The 14,479-nt window shown below is 34.4% G+C and overlaps 1 protein-coding gene across 1 annotated transcript; it reads left to right on the top strand.

Moving 5' to 3' along the window:
• The first annotated feature begins 848 nt into the window (after positions 1-848).
• Positions 849-13,456, top strand: LOC143239498 (uncharacterized). Its single transcript, XM_076480619.1, has 3 exons — positions 849-1,294; positions 11,279-11,944; positions 12,390-13,456. Exons 1-3 carry the CDS (start codon positions 1,204-1,206, stop codon positions 12,743-12,745), a joined length of 1,113 nt encoding a protein of 370 aa, XP_076336734.1. The 5' UTR covers positions 849-1,203; the 3' UTR covers positions 12,746-13,456.
• The last annotated feature ends 1,023 nt before the right edge of the window (positions 13,457-14,479 follow it).

The following is a 14,479-nucleotide window of genomic DNA, read 5'->3' as shown; positions in this document are numbered from 1 at the left end:
TTATTTTCCGTTTTCGTAAGTTTCTTTGTTTCAGATCATAAAACTATGTCATATACTGAACGCTCATAGGCCTGGCATGGCCAAGCGCTTAAGGCGTGCGACTCGTAATCCGAGGGTCGCGGTTTCGCGCCCGCGTCGCGCTAAACATGCTCGTCCTCTCAACCGTGGGGGTGTATAATGTGACGGTCAATCCCACTATTCGTTGGTAAAAGAGTAGCTCAAGAGTTGGCGGTGGGTGGTGATGACTAGCTGCCTTCCCTCTAGTCTTACACTGCTAAATTAGGGACGGCTAGCACAGATAGCCCTCGAGTAGCTTTGTGCGAAATTCCAAAACAAAATAAACTGAACGATCATAACTGTTTCATATTCTGTATAATATTATAAATATATCATTACTTTATGTGTAGTTGTATTAAATAAAGCTATATTTGTTTGTTTGTTTTGGATTTCACACAAAACTACACGAGGACTATCTGCGCTAGCTGTCCCTAATTTTGCAGTGCAAGACTAGAGGGAAGGCAGCTAGTCAACTCTTGGGCTACTCTTTTGTCAACGAATAGTGGGATTGACTGAATATTATAACGCCCTCACGGCTGAAAGGACGAGCATGTTTGGTATGACGGGGATTCAAAGCCGCGAGGAAATAGTAAGTATACAAAGCTACCCACATTTTGATTTCATTTGCGTCTTTATATTACAGTTTATTATCATTTTGGTTAGAATTTTTTTTAAAGAACTTGATATTCGCAAGTCTCTTTAATAACTGCTACTGGCTTTTACTTTTTGACTTTTGTAACACTCACTAGATGCTGCTGTTCGCCCAGGCGTTAAGGTTTAAAGTTCATTCCCGTTTCGCCATGAAACATAGCCGATGTATACAAAGGAACTCGTATTGGCGAGCGACTTTTCTTGTTTAAGCCAATGAGCACTTGGTTTGGACAAAACTTCTCGCTGTCGTCGGTGCGGGTTGCTTGAATTACAACATAGCCTCGAGATCTTGCTGTCTCTGTCATATAAAGTCAGCACTCTCTGTCAAAAGCTGATAGAAGACGGTAGAAATTTGTTTCTTGGGGTTGAGTCCAAGCCGTACATCGTGAGAGCGAAACGAGAAAGTCGTGATTTTTCTGTTGTAACAAACATTATATACATTTTCCATTATTTTATTAACTATTTCTGCATTAAGAAAAGCGACACCTAGAAGTGATGACAAACGTATTAAATTTGTTGTTTACTTTACTGTTCGTCCCTGCACTTCATGGAATCCGACCCCCGCTGCGATATTGGTACTTCGAGGGTAAGTTCATATTTTGTACATTTTTCTAATATTAGGCATATTATTGACCAGCTGTACCTATGACACCTCAAATAGTTTTACCGTGGCTGAACTAGTGACATCCAGACGACGAACCGAGAGTGCTTGAAGAACCAGATTCAACTCGTTGGTTTTGCGTACTACTAGTCCTAATAGTATATAAAATAAATACAGGGACATAACATATTATTGACAAGTAACGGGTTTGAGTAAGTAAACAGCCGGCCATGATCGTTCGATAAACATACGAATGATGAGTAAGAACAGGGAGAGTTACAGGTGTTTTTGTTTGATATTATAATAACCTTTAGATATCCGTGTTTGTTGAGATATAAATGAGAATGAAACTTGAGCACTTAATAGTCTTATCGCTATGTTACTATCTAGTCTGATTGGTTGCCAAGCGCGGGACCGGCCGATATATCGTCATGCCTGGATATCGTCCGACACACACACGATTAGTAACATAGCAGTGGCGTACGAAGCATACTGCCTGTTTTCGATCTTTCCTAATACATATGCAGCAGAATTAAGAACATTCTTCACAGAAAGAGCAGCAGAATACATACAACTTAATCCACAACCCAAGAATATCCAGGACCTTAATTAGTATGAGCTCTTCGTGATGACGAGAAAACCACTTGAAGTAGAAATGTACACTCAAGACGGCTGGTATGGCTATAGAAACTTAAAATAAAGTATGGAACAATGTTTCAACCTTCTTAGGTCATCATCAGGTTAATAAAGTATGGGTATTAAAACTTACTAAAATAAAGTACAGAACAATGTTTCAACCTTCTTAGGTCATCATCAGGTTAATAAAGTATGGGTATTAAAACCTTTACTAAAATAAAGTATGGAACAATGTTTCAACCTTCTTAGGTCATCATCAGGTTAATAAAGTATGGGTATTAAAACCTTTACTAAAATAAAGTATGGAACAATGTTTCAACCTTCTTAGGTCATCATCAGGTTAATAAAGTATGGGTATTAAAACTTTACTAAAATAAAGTAGAGAACAATGTTTCAACCTTTAGGTCATCATCAGGTTAATAAAGTATGGGTATTAAAACTTTTACTAAAATAAAGTACAGAACAATGTTTCAACCTTCTTAGGTCATCATCAGGTTAATAAAGTATGGGTATTAAAACTTTTACTAAAATAAAGTATTGAACAATGTTTCAACCTTCTTAGGTCATCATCAGGTTAATAAAGTATGGGTATTAAAACTTTACTAAAATAAAGTACAGAACAATGTTTCAACCTTCTTAGGTCATCATCAGGTTAATAAAGTATGGGTATTAAAACTTTTACTAAAATAAAGTACAGAACAATGTTTCAACCTTCTTAGGTCATCATCAGGTTAATAAAGTATGGGTATTAAAACTTTTACTAAAATAAAGTAGAGAACAATGTTTCAACCTTCTTAGGTCATCATCAGGTTAATAAAGTATGGGTATTAAAACTTTTACTAAAATAAAGTACAGAACAATGTTTCAACCTTCTTAGGTCATCATCAGGTTAATAAAGTATGGGTATTAAAACTTTTACTAAAATAAAGTATGGAACAATGTTTCAACCTTCTTAGGTCATCATCAGGTTAATAAAGTATGGGTATTAAAACTTTTACTAAAATAAAGTACAGAACAATGTTTCAACCTTCTTAGGTCATCATCAGGTTAATAAAGTATGGGTATTAAAACTTTTACTAAAATAAAGTATGGAACAATGTTTCAACCTTCTTAGGTCATCATCAGGTTAATAAAGTATGGGTATTAAAACTTTTACTAAAATAAGGTATAGAACAATGTTTCAACCTTCTTAGGTTATCATCAGGTTAACAAAGATAGTTTGCAAACGTGAGTCACATTAATACAAGCTCTGGACACCGGCCGTAATGTGGTGCACATTCGTTCAGTCAAATAAACCTTTGGCCCCTATTTTTAACTTGACTATTACACCTTTACAGAGACGTATGTTTATAGACGTTTCACTTGTATGGTAGTTTCCAAGGGAATATAGAAACCCATAATTGTGATTAACGCCTATTAATCGGAAAACTACAGAATTGGAACATGAACATTGGTAGATTTCGAACATTACAAACTGTCCAACTTCAGTGAATTACTTCAGACGTTGTTATTTCTACGCGTACATTAAATATACTCGCCGGAAAAAGTCATCTTGTGCCCGGCGTGAGGCCAGTCAAGCTAGCTAGTTTAAGCAAGGTGTGACAATTTCAACTCCGAATTAATTTGCTCGTTGTGGGCCTGGATCGTCATAAGACATTCAGTTCTAGGTCGTATATAAGAGTCAGTATTATCTGTAAGTTTGTAAACACTTTTATATAACTCATCATTTGTAGTAATTACTACAAATACTATTTATGATAACAGTTATTACTATATATTAGTAATAACTAATAACTAATTCAAATTTTCGCCTATTTGAAATAGTAATATGTAGTATACGTAACATAATAAATCTAGAACTCGTCCGAGATTAATTATAGTACATAACCATATTAATACAAGTAATAAACGAGTGTATAACATCAGATTTGTCTTATATTTAATGCTCAACATTTCTTATTACACTTGATCAGGAGCATCTCACTAATACACAAACTGCAAGTAACAGTAATACTGCAGAAATTAAATAAAGAAGAGTAAATTATAGATAATGAACAAAAACTTGTTGTTTTTACTTGGTTTAAGTAATATTTTCATTCAGCTCCGTTTGTTTTTCAAATTATCCTCTTTTGGTATCAAAAAATGTTGTTATAAGTTATTGTTTGAATTTAGATGTTAGCTAGAATGCGCATGACGTTAAATTAGGTCTAGAATACCAGAAAATTTAGAAATATGTTGATCAAGATATTTGCGAGGCGTCTAGAAACAAGACTTCTTTATAAATACGAGCACCAGTGAACAATGAGTGAGTCAGTTTAGAGAAGTGAAGTATTTAGTTTCAGTTAGGTATGTATTTAGTGTTAGTTATCTCGTATACTCAGTTATTCGTTCGATTAGTTGTGAAATTGTTCATGTAAGTGTATTTTTTCGTTAGCCTTGGTATCAGTATCGAGATATTTCTATTTGAACTTATAAAATTATTTAGAGCTACAAATTACAACAGTGCACAAATGAAGATTGTTTCTAAAAACGTAAAATAATAAACTAATATATTATTGTTACGCGGACAGGGGCCTTATTTTCACCAAATAATTTAAAAGAACTACCAGCCCAACGAAATAAAATTAATACAACTTTGGTGTCAGAATTGGAATAATGATTTTGGCATAAACGAAATATAACATTGCTCAATTTGAAAGTTGATTTAACAACTAGATTCAGAAGCTTGATTGAATAGTTAATTGAGATAATGAAATTTTTAACAGGCAGCGAAAAAAATGAGGCAAAAATTGAAGAGGGTTTGAAATGAAGAGACATAATTTAAAGAAAAATTAAAAATAAAGTCTGATTGAACACAAGATTGATGAAGCAATTGGAAATGTACTGAGGGATTGCAACAATGAGACTGAAGACGTACAGAAAGATAATTAGAAAAACCTTCGTGAACTACTACAGCCATGACAGTACCAATTCGAGTTTCAGAAATTGACTGGCCAGTTCAACATTGGCTAATCAAGAAACCAGTGGACTCTGATAGAGACATTTCATGGAAATCGTACCAGGCTGAGTTTGAAGTAATTTCCTGAGTGAAATAGTGGAATAGTAAACAACAAATTATTCTTCTTTATACCCATTTAAAAGGATTAGCGTTTAAAATATTAATTAATTTAGCAGAGAAGAATATTCTGGATAGTTTCAATGTCACCTTGTGAAATGTGGTTTTCAAAAAGTGATGATATTTAATCATTTGCTAAAAAGAAGTCTGATAATTGTCATTGATAAATTGATCAGAACGCTCCAGAATAAGGATTTAGCATAAAATCAGTAGTAGTCCAGGAACAGGTGTTGCCTTCTCGTATTTGATCTGCGCGGGTCTGGCATGGCCAGGTGGGTTAAAGCGTTCGACTTTTAATCTGATGGTCGCAGGTTCAAATCCCCGTCGCACCAAACATGCTCGTCCTTTCAGCCGTGGGGGCGTAATAATATGTCGATCAATCCCACTATTCGTTGGTAAAAGAGTAGCCCAAGAGTTGGCGATGGGTGGTGATGACTAGCTGCCTTCCCTCTAGTCTTACACTGCTAAATTAGGGACGGCTGGCGCAGATAGCCCTTGTGTATCTTTGCGCGAAATTATAAAAAACAAACAATTGACCTGCGCATGAACACGCGAGATCTGTACGTCTTGAAGGGAATTAACACGAGAACCGCCAAGGCCGTCAATTCGACGGTTTTCACTTTTAAAGTTTCAGTATCTTTCGTTTGTCTGGCGGTCCTGGTGTTAAAATATAAGACAACAACCTAGTGGAAGAGTTGAAGAAGTACGGCAGGAGCGACAAGAAATGTATTGTTAACTATGAATTAGAGGGTTGGAAACAGGATGCAGCTATGGTAGAGAAAGTAATATTGTTTAAATCGGAGGATTATTTCTGTAAAACCTGGAGCATTATTGGTAATGTCACGTTTTTAAATTTGTAGAATGGTTGAAATATTTTGGTATTGGACGCGATGACTGGTTGGAAAATTATGGGAGTAGGGAATTTTCTAAAATCTAGTCTAGGGTGAAGCATGGTCTTGAGGATATCAGCACTTGTAGGGTCATTCAGAAATTTCATGCATTTTAGTTTGTACCACCTTTTCCGTCACAACGTGAAATAGCATTCGAACAATGCTTTATTTGTTACGGTATGTAATGCAATTTGGACTACATGTTATTTGCACGTTGCAGCCGACGAGGCCTTCCGTGTAACTATTGCTTATCCAACAAGCCCACTAGCTGTCAGACTGTAAACAAATATGTTAATCAGTTTTACTTCTGTGAATTTTCCCAGGAAATACAAAAACGGACTCAAGTCCACGCTAAAGGTTGTACATCTTACGACCTTGACATTCTTGGTCTGTTTCACGCAGAGTAGAAGAAATGTTTGAAACTAAGTTAGTGTTAACAGTATTATGTCAGAATGATTTGAAAGTAAAGTATGAAACCGGCTTGATATTATTTTATTTTTTCAATAAATAACGCCTCACTAGAAAAGTATAGTATTAATATGTAAACATTTTTCTCTTTTTTAACATTTAATAAAATACCCTCACGTTTTCAATTACAGAAAAAATAAACGTTTTCTGTGATAAGAGTGTGGGAAGTTTTCTTTGTTCAAAAGATAGTTGTTTAGAAAAATATATCTTATGATATATAAGAATTTTTACAAAATAACTTAATGTATGCCATTAATTTGCTTGTACAAGAGTAGGTGTTTGCTGCATGGCTTATACATGAACATTTAACTCTAGGGCTAAATTCACTCGTTTCACTCTTAGTAACGAACTGTCAAGGTCATTGCTATAGTTCAGCACACGTAATTTGGAACAAAGGCTTTGTTCAATGTGTTAAAACGTGAATTTTTCAAAGGTGTTTCAAACTGAAACATCTCAAACCAAATAGTTTTATTTTTGTTTATTGGTTGCTAGAAATTATATAGTTCTATTAATTTGTATTTTTTGACATTACGTCATATTTGAAAAGTTATAATTTTCCTGAAAAATTGTATGTTGGGCATGTATTTTGTGTTCCACGTGCTAACGTCTCTTGTATAAATGAAAACTTGTAACTGTGACATCGTTTATTATTTTTGGGAATAAGTTTTTAAATTTCTTAGTTTTTATATTTGTAATCAACCATTTCTTCAACTCTTGCGCAAACAGCTAATTTTGTAAGTTTTGGTTTTAAAACAACAAAAACTATTCTTTCTATGGAAATAAATGTCAGAACAAAAATATTACAACTAGTTAATATAAAGTATTTTATAATTCTAATACGACTTTGTGTGAAAGACATCCTGGTATTTATTATCATTATTTTGATAAAAAAATGCAACAGTTATTAAGACCTTTCTTCTTCAACGTTACTTCTTAAAAGACACTTCACTTGTGTATTTTAATTGACACATAAATACACACGTAACTTTGTAGAACAAATTATACTTTTGTATTTAATTTCACTGAATTTTTCTTTACTTAAAAGAAAAATATTTTAATAAAAATATTAAAGCTAGTGAGAAACAACACACGCAATTTAGGCATAGTTGTTCAAGTTCATGACAAAAAAGCTTTTGTATTATATTTTTAGCGAATATAATCACACAAAATCTGTGTTTGTAGTTTGCATCGTAATATTTCTGTTCTTTATGATCTATAAACAGACATGTTTAAGTTTTGTTACTCCTGTATTTTCTATCCCGTAACAAAAGCTGAATCAAATGGGCCACTGTTGACAGACTGCTTGCACTGCTATCCAGTTACTTTCTGTATCCATCGTATGATATTTTTCAACCAATCAAGTTTCACTTTCTCGTAACTTTCTGAAGTCAGTTGATTTTTTTTCTCTCTCTCTATCTTGGAAACTCGTCATGCTATCAAGTTTCCATTAGGCTGCAAACGTTTCTTTCTAATTATTGGGTATATCAAAACTAAGTGTACTTTGCAAATAGAAAATCGTTTAGTTTAGGGTTAAATCGCACGATAAATGTCGTATTTTTAATTCAAATCGTCGGATTCAAAAATCTTCAAGTAACAAAAATGTTATTGATGGAAACCAGTACATGATCTATAGGCTTTAGAGTTAACTATTGAGAATCTTTCAAAGACAATGACAGAATATATATTTATCATTACTACTTGATGTGAACGTTTCTATTTCCTATTTAAAGTTTGTCAAAATTGCATCATCTCTCATAGTTATTATTATACATAATGTATTTAAAAAATAATGTTTTATTCACACTAGAAGGAGCCAGTAATTATGTTAGTCAATAAAAACTTGTGTTACTTGAAGATAATTAGTATTTAGACAAATACAACGTGAAATATTTTGGTTATCAATGAATGTTCTTTCTGAGACAACAATATATCTTGAATATTTTTTTGCCGTTCTCTCTAAATGTAGATTATCTCCTAAGCAACTAAAACAAGTAAGTATTTTTAAATATATCTGCATAATTTTTGTATGACTATAAGAAATTTACTGTGAAATATTTAATAACCGAAATACAAGTCTATTTAACTTAAAATATTTCTGTTCAAAGTGACTTTGAGCAATAGGGTTTTTACTGCCATTTCATTCATGAGGGAAAAACAACTCTAAAACTGAAGGGTACGACATGATGCTTGTTCAGAACGTTATCAGTAATTTGTGATGGAAAGTGAGAGACAAGAAAGAAAAACATAATCAGGTAGAAGAAATATTGAAAGGCAGGTTTGTCATAGAATAGGCAACGTCCTGTGGAAGAAGCATTTATTACATATATATTGAGGGATTTTTAACTGACCAAGCACCTGTTGTAGAGAGTGGACCGAAAAGTTCATCTGCAAGTCGGCAAGGGTTGCATTGTTATTAAAGAAGAAGCAAACATCTGATGCGAAGTTTCTGAAGATGATAAAAAAGTGTTGGAAGATATGATGTTATCATACAACCTCTGAAAGGGGCTAGGTAACTTTATTTTGAAGGCCAGACCATGTGCTTGATGTCTAAGCATCGTAAGCCTTTCGTAAAAATAGGAAGTAACTAATGCTCGTGAAGTTTGACCACATGTACTGCATGGACGAATAAGAGCCTTGTGATCATAAGAGTTGGATTTACACCCGAGGTGGTTCGAGTTCTACAGAAGGGTGGATCGTTGTGTGACTTTTAAGCTGATTGTTAAAAGATGCTTATCGAAGATGACATTTAAATACATAACTAGACAGTTATACAGGGACGTGATGTTCTCCATGGAGCTGTTAAAATTAGGTAAAAAACGTCAGGTAGGAAGATATAAAGTAACGAGGAAACGTATTGAAGTATTTAAGTACCGAGGGTGTTGTGGGCTTGAAAGATTGTCTCGACAAAGGTTACAAAGAAACTGGCTTTGTTAAGGGATATTATTGGATTTAACAATAATTCCACAATGTGGGATTATATGAGCAGAAGGCAATATTTAGATATTTCTTGAAATGAAGAACGCGCTGTTTAAAAATTGAAATTCATATTAGAGAAGAAAATAGACAAGGCAATGAGTCAGTGTCCATTTGGAAAATACATGGCTGTAATATGTAGAAGTTTGTTTATTTTGAAGTACCATTCTTGACGGCAGAGGAATGCGTAGAAATGTGCACATAAGAAGATGTAGAAGTACCATCCTTGACAAGTAAGAGGGCTTCTGATGACTGTGGCTAGAACTGACTTCTTAATTATGCTATGTAAGATGTCTCGAGTAAGATTTGTGTGTTTGAAGGCTCGGAGACAGTTCAGGCTTTTCCCATCAAGGATGTTGAAGACAATATAATTTACAATAGAAACTGATCCACAGAAGGATCTTCGAGTAAACTGAAAGTTGTCCGAACGCTGGTGCGAATATATGAATTCTGAACACGTTTTTCTAGTCATCTTATCATTAATTTGCGCAGATAGCCCTCGTGAAATTCAAAACATGCACACCTTACTACCAATTTCTTGATTAGATTTCGTCTCGTATTGGCGTAAAACATTGTATTTCGAGGGGATGTAGTACAATTATTTGTTCACTCATCGATCAGTAATTCACGTTGATAATAACCATGTAGAAGCTTATTTTGTATTGCCATTTGTGCGTTTAAATGTAAGAAACGAGAATATCTTGTAGTATTTCTGAAATAATAATATAATATCTCATGTTTACGAGCGTTGTATTTTATAAACGATTTCATTTACGATCATTACTAGCTTGATAATGAAATAACTGTCTATAGCATTGCTTCTTTAATATTCTTGGGGTGAAATATGTCGGGCAGATATAATGTTTACTAAATTACCCTGGCCTTAGCATGGCCAGGTGGATGAGGCACTCCACTCGTAATTCGAGGGTCACTGGTTCGAATCCCTGTCACACTAAACATGCTTCCTCCTTTAGACGTGGGGGCATTATAATGTGACTGTCAGTTCCACAATTCGTTGGTAAAAGAGTAGCCCAAGAGTTGGCGGTGGGTGGTGATGACTAGCTGCCTTCCACTGTAAAATTATGGACAGTTAACGCTGATTCCCCTCGTGCAGCTTTGAGCGAAATTCAAACCAAACCTTCTTTTTTCGTAGATTGTTTCACATACAAAATAGTAAACGAAACCTCGCGTGAAAAGCGAAGAAAGTACAATGGAAACGTTTCTTTAATAGTAATTAAAAACTAGTGGAAACTGTTTACAAAGAGACGAACCTTTGCTTGCAACTATTACGTAGTAGAATGCTTCGCAAAATATTTTTAGTAAGATTTTATTTATTATTTTAATAAATAAACTACTATTAATTCAGTTATCAAAACTAACCAAACATTTCGGATATTGTAGACAAATATACTTCTCTCCGATTGTGTGGCCGTTGTCCAACTTGTGTCATAGAATATATACTTTCATTTTTATTTTTCCTGAGGGGTAGTATTTGTTTGTTTGTTTGAATTCCACGCAAAGCTACACGAGAGCTATCTGCGCTAACTGTCCCTAATTTATTAGTGTAACACTAGAGGGAAGACAGCTAGTCATCAACATGTACCACCAACTCTTGGACTACTCTTTTACCAACGAATAGTGGGATCGACCATCACATTATAACCCCCCACCACACACACACACACACACGGCTGAAAGGGAGAACATGTTTGGTGTGATTTGAACCAGCGACCCTCGGATTACGAACCGAGTGCCTTAATCATCTGGTCATGCCGGGCCAGCAGTATTTGCAACTATGGTGTAAGTATCCAAATTAATAAAACTTCAGTTTATAACTGAATTAACTCTATTGAAGCGATTCTTTATACACCACTTTATATATTTCAGATTATTTGACGCACTTAGATCTGGAGAAGCAAGACTGGATAAATGGTGAAAGTGTTAAGTCTGAAGTCGGCACAAAGAAGACTATGAATATTCCTAAGCCAACAGCAGCGGCGACATCTAGTGTGCAGGCTGTCAGATCAATTATAAATGCCAGAGTCGCTGCGAATCCTGTGAATCTGCTTGAAGCAGTAAAATCTAGTGGTTACAGTAATCAATCAGATGTCTATCCTGAGATTACCAGGACCTCTGATCTGACGGCTAGCGGTCACAGTAACCAGTCAGATGCTGATCCTGAAATCACCAGGACCTCCGATCTGACGGTTAGTGGTCACAGTAATCAGTCAGATGCTGATCCTGAGATCACCAGGACTTCCGATCTGACGGCTAGTGGTTACAGTAATCAGTCGGATGTCGATCCTGAGATCACCAGGACCTCCGATCTGACGGCTAGTGGTTACAGTAATCAGTCAAATGTCGATCCTGAAATCACTACGAGTTCCGATCTGACAGCTAGTGGTTACAGTAATCAGTCGGATGTCGATCCTGAGATCACCACAACATCTAATAAGCACAATATCCAATCAGAAATCGTTGATGAGATTGCTACAAACCTTTCCGACATTACCACAAGGGAGTCTTCTGATGCGGATCTTCTGTCGCTGACAGGTGGGGCTGATATGTGTTTATTACGCTTGTTTTGGCGTAAATTAAAAGTTTGCAAACGTTTCGCTAAGGATACTAATTAGTAATCTAACATTTACAAGTGGAGGAAAATGTTCCATTCGATAACCTCTTTCGTCAATTCGAAATGTTACGGGTTTTATTACAATATAAACATTTTCAATTCTATTATAGATATGTTCAGGTATTACTTATATAAATCTTATATTCCTTAGTTCACTTTTAACTAATCGCAGTAAAAAGTGAACTGATAATTAATTTTATTTTAACTGTAAAATAAATATTTGAACTAACTGGTTATTTTTTATTTAATGTTAACCATATAGCAAGCCAGAAATATACCTCTACCCTTCCCTTGTTGGGTTAACTATAATAAAAATGTATATTCTGTGATTATCATATATTTTAAAGCATTTATTTCTTTTTTAAGGTATAAAGAAAGATAAGGAAGTCACCTGTTGCATGCTGGGACAGTTAGCTGGAGACAAAGGTTTTCATTGTTTCGTCAAGTTTTACGTTGCTCGCATTTTGATGCGGAATTATAATCGTGCTCATAACCGTAAGATGGCGTTTCATGGAGCTGGAAAAGTGCCAAATTATGGTGAGAATACCATGCGTACTTTTGAACAGTGCGTCGCAGGATATGGTGCAATATTTCATAAGTGCTGTCATCTAGCGGCAGCCGAAAGACGCAGATACCGGTACGACTCAGAACATGGCTATGGCGTTCACTCACACTATTCTTCTGAGAAAGGCTTTAACAGAAAGACTGAAAACTCCGTATAAAAGAAACTGGACAAGAACTTTTTTTATGATAGTATGTAGATAAAACCACTGTAATGGAATATACTCGAGATGCTTCAAGAAAAATATCAGTATTCATATACAATTTAAACTTATTTTTAGTTATTTTGAGATAAAGTACCAACTTTTTTTAAATTTCCACTAAGCCTTTTGTTTTGTATATGTATCTGTGGAATATTTACTTTATTTCGTAATTTTGAGTTTGCTTTATTTAAATATTCGAGGTTTATATTTTTCTTTCGAAATGAAATGCATGTGTTTGTGAAGATAGTTGTTTCTCTGATAGCACACATAACTACTCGATTGTTACAGTATAGAATATTGAAGCAGGAATTAAAATGGCTAATTTAAGTAACTTAAGCTTCTTTCTGTAAAGAATGGCACACCAGACTGATTGGTTGACGATATTGTGTGTGTCAGAAAAAGTGTAAGTGGGTAGGGTTTACAAGTGTTAAAAGCAACATCCATAAAGGTGTCTTAAGCCCTTTTTTACTATGAATTATGAAGAATGCTTCATAAGACATTATTTGCATTATTTACTGTAATTTTGTATATTTCTAAGATAGTTTATATATATATATATATTATTTTACATTACTACATCGGGCATCTTTATTACTGTGAAAATTAACCATTGTTAAAAACCGATTAAAATTTGTGTTAAAATTTGATATTAAAAATTTTTATATTTAATGTTTTGCTGTTTTATTATGATTATAGATCACCTTATTCGTCGTAAGTTAATTATATATCAGTATTGTGAAGACGATTCACACAAAAGATAAAAAGGTAAAACTAAACAGTTATACAATACTACATCTAAACCTTGAATGTAGCAACACATGGAAGTCCATCCGTGATGGTGAGAAACCCATTTGAAGTAAAAATGTATTTTCAAAATGGTTGATATAGATATTAAAACTTTAATTAAAATAAAGTAAGAACAACGTTTCGAAACATTGTTCTATACTTTATTTTAATTAAAGTTTTAATATCTATACCAGTTTTCTTGAGAATACATGGAAGTCCAGTGAGATGCTACAAGCAAACTTCGAATAGCAATTATGCAGTTAGTTTCTGTTACTGTTTGGACATAACGAATGGTGAAATCTAATGTTTATGGTAATTCATGATCGGACACTTGTTCGTGTTATATGCCTATTCTACCATGGTCTTATTTTACTGGGTTTCTTCGGGACTTATCTTAATCAGAATTTGAACACGTGAGTTTTTGAGGTAAATGTGTTTACCAGTTTCATTGTTTTTGTTGTGTTGTTTTTTTTCAAGGAACCCCGGATCTGTCAGCGTGTGTAAAGTCTAGCACATATAATGACTTTATATTTTTACTGCATAGATCTGACATGGGGTCACTGGTATGTAATGGACGTCAATAGGAACTCTTGTTTTACTTCCTGCCATAAAGCGATCACCACAATAAACTTATTTTTACCGATGAATGAAGAGTCAGTAACGTTAATACAAGTATTTATTTTTCGAGAAACTTGTCCTGGTAGGACTAACGACAGAACTGTAATCGTGACATTCCTTTACCTGTTCATAACTAATTAATTAATATCGGGTTATGTCTGACGGAAGTTACTATTGCTTGTAACGATGTTAATTAATCAAACTGGCGCTTAAGGAAAGAAAGTAGACCTAGCAACGATTACTACGGTTGGTAAACAACAAATTCTTGGAAAGTATTTTTATTTAAAA

The sequence above is a fragment of the Tachypleus tridentatus genome, chromosome 13, assembly GCF_004210375.1.
Source record: "Tachypleus tridentatus isolate NWPU-2018 chromosome 13, ASM421037v1, whole genome shotgun sequence".
Taxonomy (NCBI): Eukaryota; Metazoa; Arthropoda; class Merostomata; order Xiphosura; family Limulidae; genus Tachypleus; species Tachypleus tridentatus.
The sequence above is the reverse complement of the archived record's forward strand: the minus strand, read 5'-3'. Positions and strand labels throughout refer to the sequence as shown.